Source organism: Trachymyrmex cornetzi, unplaced genomic scaffold, assembly GCF_001594075.2.
Source record: "Trachymyrmex cornetzi isolate Tcor2-1 unplaced genomic scaffold, Tcor1.1 scaffold43, whole genome shotgun sequence".
NCBI classification, from domain to species: Eukaryota; Metazoa; Arthropoda; class Insecta; order Hymenoptera; family Formicidae; genus Trachymyrmex; species Trachymyrmex cornetzi.
This window is the reverse complement of record NW_017299069.1, coordinates 389,724-408,967: the sequence shown is the minus strand read 5'-3', so window position 1 is coordinate 408,967 and position 19,244 is coordinate 389,724. Positions and strand designations below refer to the sequence as shown.

At 33.5% G+C, this 19,244-nt stretch overlaps 2 protein-coding genes across 2 annotated transcripts in view; both read right to left on the bottom strand.

Annotated features, from left to right (window-relative positions):
• Positions 1-9,309, bottom strand: part of LOC108764509 (beta-1,4-N-acetylgalactosaminyltransferase bre-4) — a 185,654-nt gene extending 176,345 nt beyond the window's left edge. Inside the window, exon 1 of the mRNA XM_018512791.1 lies at positions 8,522-9,309. The gene's annotated coding sequence lies outside the window, so the exon portion shown is untranslated. The remainder of the gene's footprint in view (positions 1-8,521) is intronic.
• Positions 9,310-12,469: 3,160 nt separating this feature from the next.
• LOC108764516 (sperm flagellar protein 2) overlaps positions 12,470-19,244 on the bottom strand; it is a 10,817-nt gene continuing 4,042 nt past the window's right edge. The window contains exons 5-10 of the mRNA XM_018512804.1: positions 18,080-18,863; positions 16,956-17,722; positions 15,860-16,576; positions 15,286-15,559; positions 14,373-14,696; positions 12,470-12,755 (exon numbers count right to left, since the gene is read on the bottom strand). Of these exons, the coding sequence (XP_018368306.1) occupies positions 12,489-12,755; positions 14,373-14,696; positions 15,286-15,559; positions 15,860-16,576; positions 16,956-17,722; positions 18,080-18,863 (3,133 nt within the window). The 3' untranslated portion in view covers positions 12,470-12,488. The remainder of the gene's footprint in view (positions 12,756-14,372; positions 14,697-15,285; positions 15,560-15,859; positions 16,577-16,955; positions 17,723-18,079; positions 18,864-19,244) is intronic.

The window sequence follows — 19,244 nt, the reverse complement described above, 5'->3', positions numbered from 1 at the left end:
TTTTGTTAATATTGACGTTGGACTTAAATTTTGGCGACTTTCATTTATTGGATGTTGTAGCTAACATATTCCTCAAGAGTTCTGTGTAAATTTTAAGTCTTCATATGCATTTATATCGGAGCAATGTTATTATAATTTAAAAAAAGCTATTCCATGATCCCTGCTTTTACCCCATTTTCCATGTAAAATTACATGCATTTTTTTCAGTGTAATTTTTTAAAAATTCGATTCTATATATAAGAATGTATCTTTAATATTTCAACCAATACGTATAGGGTAACTTCGGTATATACGCCGCACCTATCAAAAACTTAATTTATTAAGTATTATTTACTATGTTTAAAATAAATGAACTATATCAGTAAAAACTTTGTATTGTCTACACTACTATGAAAAAAATATTAGAAATCCAAAATATTTAGTTTTCGTGTATTAAAAAATAAACTTTTTGAAATCTTGCATTTTTGCTACATATAGATAATGGGTGGGTTATATGGCAAAAATGCAAGGGTTTCAACAAACTAAACAAAGAATACGAAAGCAAAGCACTTGTATTTTGCTATACAACATGCTTTACTATTCCTTTACACGTATGTATCACGAAATAACCACTAGATCTTTTACACGCCTTACAGTAATCATTTTATGTAGATTATAATTTATGATGATGCTACTTGTTATACACACACACACACACACACACAGTGACAAATCGATTCAACCCACAATAATTTCATTAATATTAACAGTAAGAAGCTAAAATTATAACTTATAATACTAATATAACATAAAGGCATGTAACATAGTAGTTGCCCCCACTCCTATTTTTTCTGACTTCCGCGGCGTAAATCCCAGCGCGGCGTATATACCGGAGAGAGTTACCCTATCGTAAGTTAAAAATACAATAATATTAATGTAATCCTTGAATCGCTCAAAATAAATTTAATCGAAACTCTTGCCTGTCTGAACCGACAAAATTGAACAATAGGAGACGAAGAATATATCTCACCCAAATATCTAGACTTGGTCGGAGAACTCGGTTACGTTTTGAAATCGACCTGATATAAGCATACAACGGTTCGATGAAGGCGAACCGAACGTGTTCCTAACAATGTACCGCTTCCTCTCTACATATTTAAACGTGTTCGAATAGCCCGAGAAGCAGCGACAGCAGCCGAGACGATAGTCGACCAAAATTGAAATCGCTAAAGGAGAAAAGCTCCTCTATATGTATATACCATATATATATATATATATATATCGATTGCACGTGAAGGCAATGCTGCTAGACGTGTACCGGTAAAGTCAACTGTGATTGAATGAAGGAACCCTCGAATCTCTCGTTGGTGCAGAGAATAAAAGTTGGAAAAGCTTTGAGGTCAAGGCTGAAGCCTTACTGAGAATTCGCGAGAGGAAATAAATTGAAGGAATTTGAAAAAATCTTCCAATAAAAAATGATTATCCTTGACATACTTTACTGATATAATTTAACTTAATAATGTAATTGTAGGAATTATAATATAATTACATTTTTATTCGTTCATTTTATAGTATTTTTCATTTTACACATATCAATACACTTTTATTTGTATATTATAATATTTTTGGCTGTTCGTTAAAGAGATCGAGAGAAACGAGCGAAATTCTTACGCGGCAATCAAATCTTGTTTCTTGAATCTCACGATTGTAGAAGTCAGTTACAATTCTCTTTACTGTGAAAACCTTGTCGTCGACTAGTGTTATCCACGAGATTAATTCACCTTTCGCAAGAACATGACACAGCTCTCTCAATCGCGACGTCGCGTCGTAATGGCTCACGAGAGTTATGGCATCAATTATACTAAAGCGATAAAGTGTCAAGTGCTACATCTGCGAGGAATAACAGCGACGAATCGCAACATCTGTCCTTGTCGTGTTCACGCGATCGATATATCGCGCCGCGATAACTTCCGGTCGCGAGAGCATCGTCGTTAGCAAATGATTTGGCGAGATTTCTTGCTCATACTTAATAAACGAGGAAAGATAAAGAAGCTATTCGGAAGGACGGAGGGCCGGCTCGGTGTTCCGTTCCGTAATTAAGTAATTCTCTCCGTTGAAGCAAACTTTCCTTGTCTGTCGGTTCTCTTCGACGGAATTGCATCCCTGATTAAATTACGTTGAAGCAGCCGCGGAAGCGAGTTCGGTGTCGACAACGGAAACAAGAAAACAATATTGATCCACTTTACTAACACGACGTTTTACTTCACCAGAGAAACGTGAGAAAAAAATACTGAACTAGTTTAATTACCCCCCCAGTAAGTCGAAAATATTATTATATATATTACACAAACTATTATTACTCTCTCTAAATTACATTGTTTTCCCTTATTTAATTAATTAACACACACACACACACACAATAATTATTCTTTATTATGTACATAAAATATTAAATAAATATACATATAACTTTTAGATAATTAATATATTTAAATGTTAGAAAGATATGTATTCGTGTTTAAATATACATTTGTAGTTATTTTACAGATTATTTATGTATGTATATGTGTACCCTCCAAATTATATGAATTAATATGTATATATGACCATATTTTTTATAATATGCTATGCGTGTGATGCATAAAATGTTTAATCTTCTCAAAAACGCGCACATATAGTACATAATTCATTAGAAAAATGATTAAAATATCATCTTGCAGGCAAAGTTTGTCATACGATACACTGGGGAAGCCAAAGCTGCATGAATAAAATAATAAGCTAATAACGTTCTTGTAAAAGCCAACAAGCAATTAATTAAGTTGAAAACATAAATCCTCATGAGAATACTATCACAAAATATTCCAGAACAGACATATTGCCCGTGATAATACGTTCAGTCGAGCAATTTTCTCGAATTCTATTTTTAAAGTTTTTTTTCTATAAAAGATACTAATACGGTATTCACAGAAAAAAAAACAAATGTTGTACATTTCATAGTTTGTTGAAATAAAAATGTTTTATTACTTGTAGATTGCATTCTTGTTAGAAAAATAATAATAAAAATATTTCTAATGTTACTTGAAAGTAACAAATAAATATAACTAAATAAATTACTATTAGATAAATGACAACATAAATGTGCAAAAAATAGTTAATAAATATGCGATAGATACCAGTCACCATGATATTATTGTGGTAATACATTTTCTTACGAGTCTAAAAAAATTGATTTATGGAAAACAAATTGAGTTCCAGTAGGAAATTCGAACTTCCATCGCATTTCCATGTGTTACCTGAGCCGCTCGATGAAATTCAATGTTGCAATCGTATCGGATGTATAAAAATAATATGTAAAAATTATGGAAGCTGAGGAAAAAACGAAAGAGATGTGGTTATATTATACAAACCAGTTTACACATAGACGCGATTACATTAGTCGCGCAATGAGTCGTAATACACTAATGGACGAGTATCGTACAATTTCGCGGTCGTATCAGAATCGAGAACCGACCGTAATTGTATTATATCCCAGAATAATCGAAGGGATCGATTGAACATTGGAGGAGCGTTTGAACGTGCACAATACCAAATACGCTACAAACATAGCCCGTTCAATTTGGATGGCCAGCTTCCATATATAATCGAACCGCGAGAGATAAACGATTAATCACAGCCACGTGCCCGATAACGATCGTCATTTCGACGATCTTACTGGCGATTTCAATACATTACGAGTGACTAGCGGCCATAACCGTGACGTTGTCACGGTCACTTGTCGCGAAAGCGATCGCTCGTCATTGTTCCGGTTAGTGGATATTTAACGATCGTACATACCGTGCACACGAACACAATACGACAATTATTTAATTATATTACAAACAGAATGTACTGCAGATCAGTGCTTCGCTTATTCAGGAAAGGCACATACTTAATGAAACACCATCAATCGTAAAATTCCATATTAATGTTATTTGCGAAAACAACCGGCTACGTAAATTCAAATTTCGAACAAACCCACGTATTAACATGAGAAGAGTAAACACACGCAAATGTATAAAAAAATCCATTAGTGTAAAAAAAATCCTCTTTTTTTTATTTCCGTGTTTCCATCTCTGAAATTTATTTCGTGATGGATTACGAAAATAAATTCGAAAAAATGCGAAAAACTATTAAAATTATTTCAATTAAATTTTCACTCGTTTTTAATTAAATTTTAAATCATTTTTAATTAAATTTCAGTACATATACCTATTTAATTCGATCCCTTCCGTGTCGATATTATCTAATAATTGAGATATTATCGGGACAATCCTTAATACAAAATTTATACAAGACGTAAAATTACAAAATATAATACATTCCGTTTGTGCGACAGTATTCGCGTTTCGAAATTTATCGAAATTCTCTGTTTATCCACCACACGAAAACCACAATCGAACGCCAGCATTAATTACCACTACACGTAGGACGTAACTAATGACTCGTAGCATAATAAAGTACAATTTGTTGCAAAATTCGAATGGCCAACCGGTCTGACAGAGAATTGAATTTGTCGTAATGTATCGAATCGGCGCATACAATGGTGTAACGCCCGCAACGCTTCAAAATGTTATAATCGTGGAGATTTACAACGCCCCATTAGCGTACAGAGAACTCATCTCGTTTTATGCAAATATGCAAAAAGCATGCGGCGTTGCGTTTAATCACACGCACGTATAGACACACGTGTCGGTCATTTTCACGCTTTGTTCACCGTTATGTCGAATATCGAGTTCAAACGAGCACGATTATCCCTAATCATTTATCTATTGATCGGTTGATTATTTTCCATTGATCCCGAATAATGTAAATTATTTAAAAGGACAAAAAATAGGTTTGATGCACAACACAGAGTAAAATTAACGTTTTATCATACACAGAGATCAACTTTTATAAATTTTTTTTAATTTTGAAGGCATGAACAAATGAAAGAATTTTATACCGCAAAGATTAAAAAGAGAAGATATTTATCGTTATAATTTTGTGCTTTTAAGCTACAAAAAAATGAATATTTTTATAAAAAGTACATATTTATCACGTAAGAGTTGGTGTTTTATGTGCTTAAACTTCCTCGTTGAGTGTTTCCAGAAGAGCGAAGTTTCGTACGATGTCGGGCATTATTTCGAGTCTCCCTCTCGAATAAACAAGAGAAACTACTCGCGACATGAGTAAGGAGGGTAAGATCCACTCTCTCTCGACGATGAAGCGAGAACTATTTTTTGCAGGGAAGAAAAAAAAAGGCAAGGCGCGGAACGCGCTATTCGTCCCCGTTCCGTCCTCGCGCCTTTATCGATGCGCACGCTTCGTCTCCACGGATTAAAAACGATACTGCCGCGCGCATTTAGGTCACCGTGCACGTAGGGATTTCTGCATTGTTTTTTTGCACAATAATCACGGTAATTTTGTTTCGAATTTCAATTTTTATGCAACCGATCGACGCACATACTGTCAGAAATTATTCAAGTTGTCTACTAAAAGTCATTTGACATTCGATTTCTTTTATTGCAATAATTCCCAATTAAATGCGCGATTATTTATAGATATATTCTTTGTTATATATCAATTTATAACTTCATCTAAATAATTTTTTTTTCAATGATAGCAATCTTCATATCTTAAATAGGAATTGATATACAAACTTGTGAACTCTTCAGTTCAGGAACTTTTAACTTCTTCAATTTATCTTTCAAGTTTGAGAAAAAGATTAAAAACTGATAAATATGAATTTCAAACTTTTTGTTGCCGATAGCCGCGTGACTTAAAAATTCGAATGCGCCTTTCATTAAAAGTCATTTTACTGCTTTAAGTAAAAAGTCATTTTACTGCTTTCCTTTTGCTTTTTGCTCCTCCATTTGTTGTAATAATTCGCAAATAAATCGATAAAGTTTTTAAAAAGTTTTTATTTGATAAAGTTAATTTGTAGTTTTACATCCTGAATATCATTTTCTTAAAAAGATAAGTTTCTGTTTTATAAACAGGAATCAATGTACGAACTTTCAACAATCCCTCGAACAATCCTAAAGCCCAGAATAAGTTTTAAAAATATTTTTAAAAAGTTTTGTAAAAATAACTTTTCACACATTTCACACTTTATTTACTAATTTTTTTTTTTTTGCTTAAAAATATAATAATATTTCCCTTAAAATAGCAAAGCAAACTGCTGTTTGAAAATTCACACTGTAATTTCTAATTGAATGACAATTTAATTTATCGTTGTGCATGAAAACAACTATTGTTTACTAATATTAATATATAACAGATTGACTAGATAATATATTAACTTTACAACAGAATTCGTGCTCGTTAAAATCGACCGTGTAAATTCGAAATTAACAGATTACAAAATACTCCCTATTGAAACTGCGATGTTACGGTTTTCCGCGTTTGTGTATGTATTATACAAAGTTTGAATTCGACATGGGAAAAGTAATCGTGTCCGGACATATTTGTACGGTTGAAAACGTGCCAAATTACATCCACGGAATTTCGGAGCGGTGCTCCACGGGTTTAATAAGCGACGAATTGCAGCGTATTCGCGAACTTATTTCTACAATCTCATTTGGCCTGCGCTGCGCATTAATGCAAAATGCGCGGGCTACGTAGTTTCGCGTGTGTCTCGTTAAACAAAATGAATCGTGTAATTTCGGCATATTAACTTTCCTGCAGTATCATAATCCGAGAAACGACGGTACAGCCAAATGCACGCGAGAGTTTAATACCTTTATTTTAAAATCTTCACGAAAGAGAGAGAGAGAGAGAGAGAGAGAGAGAGAGAGAGAGAAATATATATCTCAATTGCTTGTCACTGCACGCAAACTAAAATTGGCCGATAAAAATGAAATAATTGAGATATTACGCTCATCGCGATTACATATAGTCACGAAATTATACGGACAGTGCGCCAATATAGAGATTTAAACTGCTGTCCGAGCGTTGAAAATTGTAGTTCCATGCACGCATTACAAGCACTGGTAATTTCACAATTAATTATCCAAATATAAATCAACAGTTTGAAGAAATCATCGGTATCATGGCGCACTGTCTGGATAGTTAGTTTCGCGATTGTATTTCATCTTAAACTATTTTTTTTCGTGTACGTTCAAAAATTAAATATTCGGAATTTATTTAATACAATCTATTGTGTATATCTGATCAGTGATCACTATCTATCCATTTCAGGCAATCTATAATTTACATCAGAATTCAAGGATAAAAACCTATTTACAATTTTAAGTATCTACATAATACAAAAAGGGGGTAACATAAAACATATTTGTAGCGTAGAATACAAGTAAGAATACACGCATATAAACAGTATTTATCAGGGTTGGTAAAGACTAATGTCTTTTTTTAAGAATAAAACATATTGTGTTTCTTCTTGAATATGTTTTTAATGCTTCAAATATGCTTTAAACAGTACTATAAAAAAACATATTTAAAACATATTAAAAACATCAATTAAGCATGTTTTAAACTGTTTAAAACACGTTTAAAACATGTTTTTTACCCTGGTATTTATTAAATTATCAGAATTCATTTATTATCGTGTATATTTATATACAATAATATGCATATTGTTTATTATCAAAATACATATAGAACAAACAAAAATATCTCTGTTAAATTATTATAATTACTAATTATCCTATATATATTTATAAACAAAATACAATAAATGCATTGTCAGAATGTATGTATATAAATATTTGCGGCACTGACTTCCATCCGGACAACATTTACTGAAGTGTATATCTCTTTAGTTGGCTTATTTTACGTGTTTTTACATTTCTCATTCTTTTTACAAAATCGGAAATTGCGTCTTTTAATCGTATCTGTATAATTTTTTATTTGTGTGTGAAGTAACTGAGAGGAGATCTATGAAGAAGGAGGTTAGTCTTTCGGCTAAACAACGAATAGACAATAATTTGGAAAACTTCCAACCAGACAGTAGAGAGGCAATCACCCTCGGTCTCGCATAAATCATGGTTTTAGTACTGCCGTGCGATTTCAACGACACATGTGTGAAAAGAAATATTGCTGAAGATGGTTTGAAGTAAACTGAAACGTCCAAAATTTTTTGAGTCTGTATTAATTATTATTGTTCTTAATATATCATGTGAACACGGTTTGATTTGTACATATGTTAATTGCGCAAAAATTACCGCGCTGTATATAGCTCTCATTGTCCTTAGATTATCATTGTTTTTTATCGTATATAAATATGTTTATCAAACTATATGTGTATATAGCATATAATAAATATAACGTTATCCGACGCAAATTATAGATCGTCTAAATTAAACCTGATACGTATAAATGGAACTTCGTATTTCGCTTCGACGAAAAATAGGTCTCGATTCTTTTTTTTTCTATCTCTTTCTCTTTCAGCAGTTGCAGTAATCTCTCGCCATCAGCTGTCACGTGAGTCCAGCCTGACGTAATCTCTGCCACGAGAGATAAACAATAAACGCGGTGTAGTCGGACACAACACAGTGATACTCACCTTTTATCGCAGCGACCGTAGTCGATCTTCGATGACCGCGTCACCGTCTCCCTGCCTCCGCGACGTGAACGACATGCAGCATCTGGATACCAGTGGTGCAAGTGGAGCAAAACGGAGGGACGCAACCACGGCGTTACATCCCGAGCGCGCGAGATGAACGCGCCGACGTCGCGTCGTACCGTTTGTCAATTCAGCGCTCACGGACGTGCATACGGGATCGAACGAACGAACGAACGAACGAACGAATGTAACGAATAAACGAACGAAAGTAAACACGGTCAGCCGGAGGGACAGACGGACAGCCACGTGATCGCGTCGCGTCGGATCGGGTGGCGTCGTATCTGTTCGTGCAGCTTCCAACAGCCGGCCTTGTCGCGAGGATGGCCGAGGCCACGTTGATTCGGGCGCGCCGTTCCCGAATTCACGCTGGTATGTGTCTTTCCCTCCCCTTTCTCGTCGTTTTGTTCTTATCGAATTATCGGCGCAACCAGCAACCCATCGACGAATCGCGGTCGTCGCGGCGGGCGTGGATAACGTCGCTCGCCAGACGACGACGACGACGGCGATCGTTTGTCGCAGGGCGAGAGGGGCGCGGAGCTACTCCGACGATCTCCGCTGCGGAGGACATCTCGTCGCGAAACTGTCGCAGCGCGACCACGAGCGAACGTTATCGTTCGCGATGGAGCCGACGGAAACGCGATGCGCTGATTGGCGGAACCACCCGCGAACCGTCCGGTTAACGTGTCGGTCACGTGGCGACATCTGACAGCGCGCGTCAGTAAATTGTTCGTATCAAAGGCGCAGGAGACTTGCTCTTCGTGGTAAATTCGATCTCAAGGAAGAATTATAATGTTGTGCAGCGTTTATGGTAAATATACTACGTGTATGCAATGTAAACTATATTTACATGTATGCATTCGTAATAAATGTTTATAAATATAGTATATAGGGTAATAAATACGTAATGAATAATAAATAATATACAATATAATAATTATCTACGTATATAATAAATATATATATAATACATAATATTAAATGGAAATATTTTTATATGTCCTCTTTTTATGCATTTTAATAATAAATAATCTATAGATCATTGACAGATTAAGGGCGACTGTTACCAACGCCGATTAACTTAATCGACGATTAACTCAATCAGTAGTGTAATCAACAGCAAGATGAGCAAGACTGTATATCGTTCTTAACCTCATCTCTTCGTGATATACTTCTATCTCTGCGTTCCTATACTTAATTGTGATAAAAGTAATGAAAATCTCCCACCTATACCTAATAGTAATTCTGCTGATTGAGTTAATCGTCGATTAAGTTAATCGGCGTTGGTAACAGTCGCCCTAAGGGAGTCTCTTACTTTATAGGGGCAAAAAAGTCGACTTTTTTTCCATAAATCGATAGTACAACTCTTCGAGAATATGTCCTTAAAACTTTAGAGCGGAATTCGAAGTCCTTCGGTATAAATTCAGCGCTATGTATATACGAGTGCACGGCGCGCAGGTAAAATAATTAAAAAAAAAATTTTTTTATTATAGTTCTAAAATACTCTTGAAGCCATTCAATTTTTATTCTGGAAAATTTTTTCTATCTCTCATACACTCAGTTCCAAAAAAAAGCGGTACGCTATAAATTTGGGAAAAATTTACTGAATTTCAAATGATCATAACTCGGTAAATAATGAAGATAAAAATATTTTTTAAAAAGCAAAATGAAGCTCGAAATATCCACTTTAAGATTATTTGAATGGAAATTGTACTAGGCCACTATTTTCAAAATGGCGGATGACAAGTAACAACATGCGAAAATGGATAATCAAGGGTCCAACTTTGCGATGGTGCATGATGTGAATTAGGTGTTGCCGTTCAATGGGACAACATGCACGTGAAAGTATAGAATTTTATCTTTAAAATGCTTTTTTACCGACCTCGATACGATAATTTTTCGCTGAGTTATTCCAAATTTAAGATACTGCCGTTATTAGCTTAAATTATGCTTGTAATTTTTCTCAATATAAACTGTATGGAGTTTGATTGGTCGAAACACCACATTGCGTGCGTGCGTGCATGCGTGCGTGTGTGCTTCCATGCAGGCGTGTACGTGTGTGTGTGTGCGCGTGTGTGTGTTGTGGGTGTGTGTGCTCTTAGCGTTATCCAGGATCAACAGCGTGGACGTGACAGGAATCTGATTCCGTGTATGTGCGTGCGCGTGTATGTTTTTGCGCACACGCACGCACGCACGCACGCAATGTGGAGTTCCGACAAATCAAACTCCATACAGTTCATATTGAGAAAAATTACAAGCATAATTTAAGCTAATGACAGCGGTATCTTAAATTTGGAATAACTCAGCGAAAAATTATCGTATCGAGGTCGGTAAAAAAGCATTTTAAAGATAAAATTCTATACTTTCACGTACATGTTGTCCCATTGAGCGGCGACACCTGATTCACATCATGCACCATCGCAAAGTTGGACCCTTAATTATATATTTTCGCATGTTGTTACTTGTCATCCGCCATTTTGAAAATAGTAGCCTAGTACAATTTCCATTCAAATAATCTTAAAGTGGATATTTCGAGCTTCATTTTGCTTTTTTAAAAATATTTTTATCTTCATTATTTACCGAGTTATGATCATTTGAAATTTGGTAAATTTTTACCAAATTTATAGTGTACCGCTTTTTTTGGAACTGAGTGTAATTTCGATATTTGCTTTGAAAGAAAGAAACCGATTTTTTTCGAGAAGGTGTTCCATCCCTTAAACCTCGATATAAGCACCAAAAAATATGAGTCTAATACTTTTTCATGCTCTACAATATATCCAAAACTCATTAAAATCAGTTTCGACGGTTCCCTTGTTTAGTAGCTCATAAGAAGGCCGAGTACCTCGCAGAATGGCTCAAATTGTTTAAAATGAATTCCATGAGGAAGCCGAAGGATTATTGTATACCTCTAAAATAGCCTCCGAGCACTGTAAGTACTCAAGAACTGAACCGAAAACTTTAAACGTATTTTTCTCAAAATCTATTTTTTGCATTTTCTTCAATCTTGTCTACATGATTGAGAAAAAAGTCGATTTAGCCAATCAACTTTTTATAGGGCTCGTTAGTTAACTAATAGTCATTTATCCTCGATAAACCTAAAAAATTAAATAAAAATCAAGATTAACAATTATTTTGCATAAAGAAACGGCTAATGGAAATCGTAACTTTTTTTCAAAGCCGCACAAAATTTTAATTTATATATATATTTTTTTAATTTTTTAGGTTCATTTAGGATAAAATTCTATAAAAATTAAAAATATTTCTTAATATTTGATTTTCGGCAAGAATTACAACCGCTAGGATGTAGACAAAATCGTAACATCGTAGCGAGACGTCAAACTAGATGTTTATATTATTATTATTTATAATACTTTTTTCACATAAAAATTTGTACGTAAAAGTTTTAAAATATTAATAATGATAAATATTAATCTTCCTTTTGAAAAAATTATGAAAAAAATCATCTTTTTTTTGGTCTCCTCTCTAAAGTAGAAGTTTCCCCTTAATATCGTGAAATTCTCTGAATATATTATTGTATAGTTAGATGAAATATGTATTTTATTATTCGAAATATTTTGCAGTTTAATATGCATCAGTGTGCACTAGTGCATTCAATCGAATTCGAATGTGTTTCTTTATCATTGCACTAAAGCGTAAAGCTTTTATCTCGTTTATATATTTTTATCTATCAATACTAAAGTCAAATATTAAAACAATGATAAAATATAATTACTTCTTTCTGTATTATGTTATTTAATTTAAAATAATTTACATATTTTATATATATACATGATTTGTATTGTCTATGTGAAAAAAATTCGTATAAATTTAACGTAAACAATATGTAAAAATTTCATGTAAATGTAATCTTGTTGAAATATACGACACAACTCTGTGTAAATTTTCATAATTATGTTATTTGGTCATTCTTATCCTTCAAGATACTGTGGAGCATATCTGCCATGTTTTTTGAGATAAACTTGGAAGAAGCGCGGAGTAATTCGCAGATGAAGCTGTGGTTCACCAGGCGGTGAGCTAAAACGAGGTCTTTTTCGTCATTCAACTCCTCGTCTCTTAACTCATCATATACACGTGCTATTCCTTCGCGAAGACTCAAAGTGGTATGGAAGAGATCTGCTTGCGACGCAAGCCACGGCAGACAAGTGGATAAAACCGTCTAAATAAAGGACACATTTAACTTTTAGAGGAAGTCCATTTTTTAAATCTTACTGCTTTTCCTTAAATAAAATTTGTTACATGTTTATTATTTCATTATATTTCTTGCCTCAAAATATGAAACTGTTTCAGCACTACTTTAATGGCTTTTCTGGCTTGTAAAGGTCATACGGGACCATCTAATAAACTATAAAAATCAGAAGTCATATTTACATTGCAGCATCGGCTACATTTACATTTCCAATTAAAATTGTATTTCTCATTCATTTTTGCTTTTCGAACTAAAATTCTAATCAATACTAGAAATTTAAAATGTCTATTACGGTCGAAGCTGGATCTTTATTGCTTTAAAATAATTCAATCTTGAATTAGAGGAAAGTTATCGATACTGACATAGGTCTCTTAAAGTGACACCTCCTTATTTTTCGGAAATTAACGATTGCACTTTATTAATACTAATAAAATCATGATCTGTTTAGCTAATTAAAGAAGTACAAACTCATAATTCGTAGGTGGCTTGTTTCTACGAGTATATCAAATCAGCTAAAAACGAATTCTACAATTGCGAAAATAAAATTCTACGATTTTCTTTTGCAAATTGTGAGGTTTAAATAATAGTGACTATATTATTGATAATATTACGTCATTTTAAATACTTGTAGTTTCCGAAATAAGTTTTATATTTATATTATTTTTTCTCTTAATCTTTTCATAATACGATTTTTAATTTAAAATTGGGGTGCAGCGTAAACCGACACACCTGTCCGTAAAACAGACCATGAGCTAACTTAATCTTTATAATGTTGCTTTATAGTGTCAAATAAGTCTATTGGAGCTGAAGGCAATCGTGCATATATGGAACGACTCTAGAAAAACTATCGCGTTACATATTTGCATCTTGCAGAACAGCATAAAGTAAATATGCATATAATTCAATAAAAATGTTTTATAACGAAGTAAAATGATTCTGAAAAATCTTATATACATTCACTTATAGGTACTTTATACAGATAATTCCTGTAAAAGAAAAATAATAGGAATACGTAGCATTACTGCCTACAGTTTTGGAGCCCATTTTGTCAGACGCTCATTTTTGCATAACTTACGAAAAACTTTATTATTGCTAAATTGCAAATAGTATTATAAAAATTGTTTATACTATCTTATAGAAGACACTTTTTATTTTGTATTTATGTTTTTGAAGTTGTATTTTTACCTTTTGTTTAAGAAATATTGTTTAAAAACAAAGTGATATATCGGTATCAGTGACCTTCTTCTACTAATAATATATACTGTATATGTATTTGCATATATACCATATTGTAGTCTTTTCAAACTACGCGTCGAATTGTTTTTTCGGATTATAAACAGAATTTTAAATTCGAGAATAAATTATTTTAAAGCAATGTGTGTGTGTGTGTGGAAGATCCAGGTTCGACCGTAATAGGCATATTAAATTTCTAGTATTGATTGTGTTTCTCACATATGCGGTCTAAAATAAAGATTCTTAATATTGTTTAAATTCTAATATTTAAATTAAAGTGAAAAATTTATTTTTCCTTTGAATAAACCCTTACTCGTAATTTTTTTATTCGTGGAAGCAAATGAAAAAATTTACCAGGCAAACATCCCGCGGCAGCCAAAAGATCACTCTTTCGTCCTGCTGTATCTTTTTATGATCTTCGAGCGTTTCGTCTCCGATTGGCGAGAGAGTGCGCTTATGCTCGTATTCGTCACTGATCGTCGATGGGTTTTCTATAACTAGATGTTCTGCTATCACTTCCGGTAGCAAAAGCTCAACCGGATCTACCTCGCCTTGTCCATTCAACTGTTGAATCATTACCCGGCGTTTCGAACTTAAGTCATGATCGCAGGATTTCTCCAACAAAACAACAGTCTCTGTCGTTTTGTTTATTATATAATTCATAATTTCTCGTACTATCTGGAACCGGATATATCGCTATTTATATTACAAGAATTAAGGTTATTTCTTTTTAATGATCTTTAAAAGAAAATATATTCATTTTATTTCCCATTTTGCAACATATAAATACAGAACTTTTATACTAAACCCACGTATAATTTCTTATAAATATTTTGTTATAAAATTACTTATTCAAAAAAATCTTTAAAATATTCTGTTTTAATCCGAAACAATATATTTAATATATTTATAATACTATACATTTATACTATTTATAGTAAAAAATATCTACAATATAATTGCCTGGTAAACCACAACTTTATCTGCGAATTACTCCGCGCTTCTTTCAAGTTTATCTTGAATTAATTTAACTTCAATATAGAGTGTAAAGGTTCCAACAAGGAATCATTATCCTCTCTTTTCTTTCTCTCTTACAGTTTATTTTATTTGTGTCTAATTATTATTCTCTCTTCACACACACACACACACACACACACACACACACACACACACACACAATTCTTCATTTATTTCATCGCAAACGTAATAAGTTGATTGCAAATGATATTGACTTCGTAAATCAGTATTAGTGTGAGTTTCAAGTTACCTCGTTAGCCTCCTCTCGAAGATAATCTCGGCTCAATTTCAACTCCTTAACACGGCGCTTCTGCTCGCTAAGATCTTCGACGTATTTCTCACCTTCCACTGTATCAGTACAAACTCTAGCACCCATGGCAAGGGAGAACGCTTTTCCCAGTCCTTTGCTAGGATTCTCGTTCTTGCAGAAAGCTAGCAGCATGGCGGTATAATGAACCGAGTCTCGGTTTACCAGATACATGCGGCAGAGAAGTTCCTTTGCCAGCATCAGCCTCAATATTACGCTGCGAAAGCAATTTAATCAAAAAATTTATTGAAAAAGAGAAATGTAAGAATTGACTTAAAAAGCATTGTTCAGAAAGTTTTTTTAATCAAAAATGTTTAATGGAAGGCACAATTAATTGAAAGAGATTAATCGAATCGTTCATGAATGAAAAATTAAAATAGACTTTTAAAAAAACTTCAAATCAAATCAAAATTTTTAATAAAGAATGTTTTAACGAATTGTTTTCGAACGGATTTAATCCCTTTTAATTTTCTGCTTCATAAATTTTTAATTCGTTTAATTTGTGTTTTCCATATACCTAGAATCATCCTCGCTTCTTTCTATGAAATCGTTCCCCAAACTCGAAAAATGTTCGCCTAATTGTGCTTCCTTGCGCAACATTATGTTCTCTAATGTATCGAAATTACTGTGATCAAGCTTTTCATCCAAGAAACTCTTGTAAAGGGTGGAAATTTCAAGAAACCACAAGGATATCGAATGGAATTGTTCGCATGTGACCACCTCTTTCGATTCAGGATCATGCACCTTGAAGGCTGCTCGTGCTTTCAGAATATCCTGATGCAATGGCACAGGCAGATCCATTGCATACAAGACAAATTCTCGCCATTCGATATATTCGGTGGAGCCGAACAATCGTTCGACCAATATTTCGATATCCGGAGGTCGCAATTGTCGCCAGGCGCATGGCACGAAGGGTGGATAACAATCCTCTTTGCCGCAGGATACCAAATCCTGGAGAATGTAAACTAGGGCGCGTTCACTGACGATTCCATGCGGAGCGATTCGTTGGAAAATGTCTATCAACCGTCCAAGTTGAACCATTCGAAATCGTAGAGGTGAAGGCGCTTCTCTGATCAAGACATCGAATTGTTCGTGATCTTTACTTACAATGTTTGGTCTCATGACAAATCGATCGCCGTTTAATAGTAGTTCTTGTTGAATCGGTCTTTCTTCTTCGATGGCAAAGCAAAATACGTTCGCCATTTCGTCAATACTTTCGATTTCACGTTTGTATCTAAAAATATACGTAATTATGCACATTATATATATCTAATTTTTAAAAGGCAATATGATACTATAACTAATGTTAGAAATAAAAAGTAACTAATTAGAAATAATTAGATATATAAGAAGCTAGTTTTTAAATCTAAATAATATTTTCGTTTATAAAGTATTTATAAAAAGCTTCGTGAGATGTTTTAACATTAAAAAATAAATTAAATTATAATCTTCAACTTGTAATTAAACGAGTAAATAATTGATTCTAATAAAATAATTTATTTATATATCAAATATATTTCCACGAAAGTAATTTAATTAATGCATTCGTTTTGCGATCTCATTAACTTGCTAAATAAAAGACTAATGTGATAACTAATTCTAACTAAATCAACCTTTCGACGATATGATGATGAATGCGATGGAAGGTCTGTCTCATAGTATCCAGAAGAAAAGTAATGTCTGATCGAGCAGCCGCATTCAGCACATCTAATCTCTGATGTATACGATCGATTTCGAACAAAACGGCGTATCGCCATTCCTCGATTAAATCACGATTTCTTCTAACTAGTTTGGCGAATGTAGAATTGGTCGAAGTGTCTCCTTTGCTTTTAATTTCGGTTTTTAAAATTACAGCTTTCTCTTCCTTCTTCAACATCTCCAGCATCAGGAACGAGATGGAGTCTACGGTATCTCGCACTTTGTCGAACATTATCTTTTTGATAATATTATAAATAATACTCTGATCAGGATCAAAGCTCTTCGATACGTCGATTAATAAAGTTTCGATTTCAGTCTTAAACTGATCCTTATTTATGATTCGAGCGGAAGTTTCGATTGATTCGATCTTCGCCGTTAGTTTTTTATGTTTACCCAAGATTTCTTGAAGAACATCCTCCAATTCGATATTATCGAGGACGATTTTAGAGAATCGCGATTCTTGCAGTGGTTTCTGCGACATGGAGATGTAATAATCCTGAAGAAGCTGCATAGTGTCGACGAATCTATCAACTTCGGTTTGCAAAATTCCAATATACACATTAACGAGAACCACGGCTTCCATCAAAATCCACTGATTGCGCAAAGTACGTTTTCTCTCTTCTTCAGCCTCGTATCTTCGTGCGTCACACAGCTCCCACAACTCTTTTCGAAAATCATCGACCTAGCGCAAAAAATTTAAGATTTTTAACAACGAAAAGAGCAATAAATGTAATTCTTTCTATATCCTGTCGAAGTAAAAAAAATTTACATTGAAATTAAATTAAGATTATCTATTAAGCTTTATAGGATAGAAAAGCCATTATAATGGCGGAAACAATGTCATATCTTGAAGCAAGAAATACAATGAAAAATAATTAATTATAACAAATCTTACTCAAAGAAAATTTAAGCTGTAAAATTTAAAAAATAAACTCCGTCCTTTAAAGGTTAATATGAATAAAAACTTATAGATTATATCAAATTTTCTGAGATCTCTTTTTCCTCACTTCTTTACTATATTATTATTTTTTATGCATACCCGACAGTGTAATTCGCATTTCATGTCCAAATCTTCCCTAAGATCTTCATCGATTTCATTAAAGGCCTGATGAAAATCTTGCAATAAAATCTGCCGTTTATCAGGTTGATCAATGAATCTCATTAAATTCCTGAAGACAAGATTCTTATAAGGTATAATAGCTGACATATGCATTCTCTTTAAGGAAAGAATCTCTTTCAAATTTTCAATGTAAGCTTGTTCAACGTTCTCCCAAAGCGTAGCCAAAATTTCGAGTAAAGCTGTAGGCTGAAAAAAGTCCAGCCATTGCCAGTTGCTTTCCCCAGGTTTAGCGTAATCATTTGCTAACTGTGTTTCAATTTCCGATTGTAAATCGCGGCTTTCAGCTTCGATATCTTTCTTTTCTTCGTATTCTGAGAGTTTCCATTTGGATTTTGGTATCAAGCGTTTAATGACGGACGTTTTCGAATCAATAACAATTTTTTGTTTATCGTGATTCGCTTGTAGAACCTTTTCAGAAAGTTTCAAGGGTGATTTCTTTCCATAAAAATGATCGGTAATAAGTTCGGCTAATTGTTCCAAGGTTGGAAGATCGAGAACGTTGTAAAAAAATCCATATGCAATATCTTGATTAGCATAAAATTCGTCCATCGAGGTAGCATTGTCGGGTAGAGGTATACAAGTCTGTTCTTGTCTGTCTATTGCCTCTGACTTTGGCATTGCCTTAATATAAATTGTCATGAACGTCGTAGAAAAAGTATAATCTTTTGCTTTGGAAATTGGGTTCGGCAACAATCTAGATTGCCTGTTAAAAGTACATTAACTTTTAGAAAATCTGTATAACGCAATTATTAATAATTCAATTTAAATGAGCTTTAACCCTTTCAGACCTGATTTTATTGAAATTATGTTAAAAAACTTTCTTTTAATTCAGTTTATGCGTACTTAAATTTAAATAAATAATTCATACTAAACAATTAATTTTTTTCAAAATTTTGACTATTTTTCCAACATATAGCTTTTTATATACATTATTATATACGTCAGATCTCAAATGTCGATAGAATTAAATAATTTCAATGGATGATGCCTTCAAATTGGATGTATGCTGAGTCTGAAGGGATTAATTGAAAATATTAGCTGTTAAACTTAATTCCTGCCATTTTTAATCTCCAAAATTGATTTG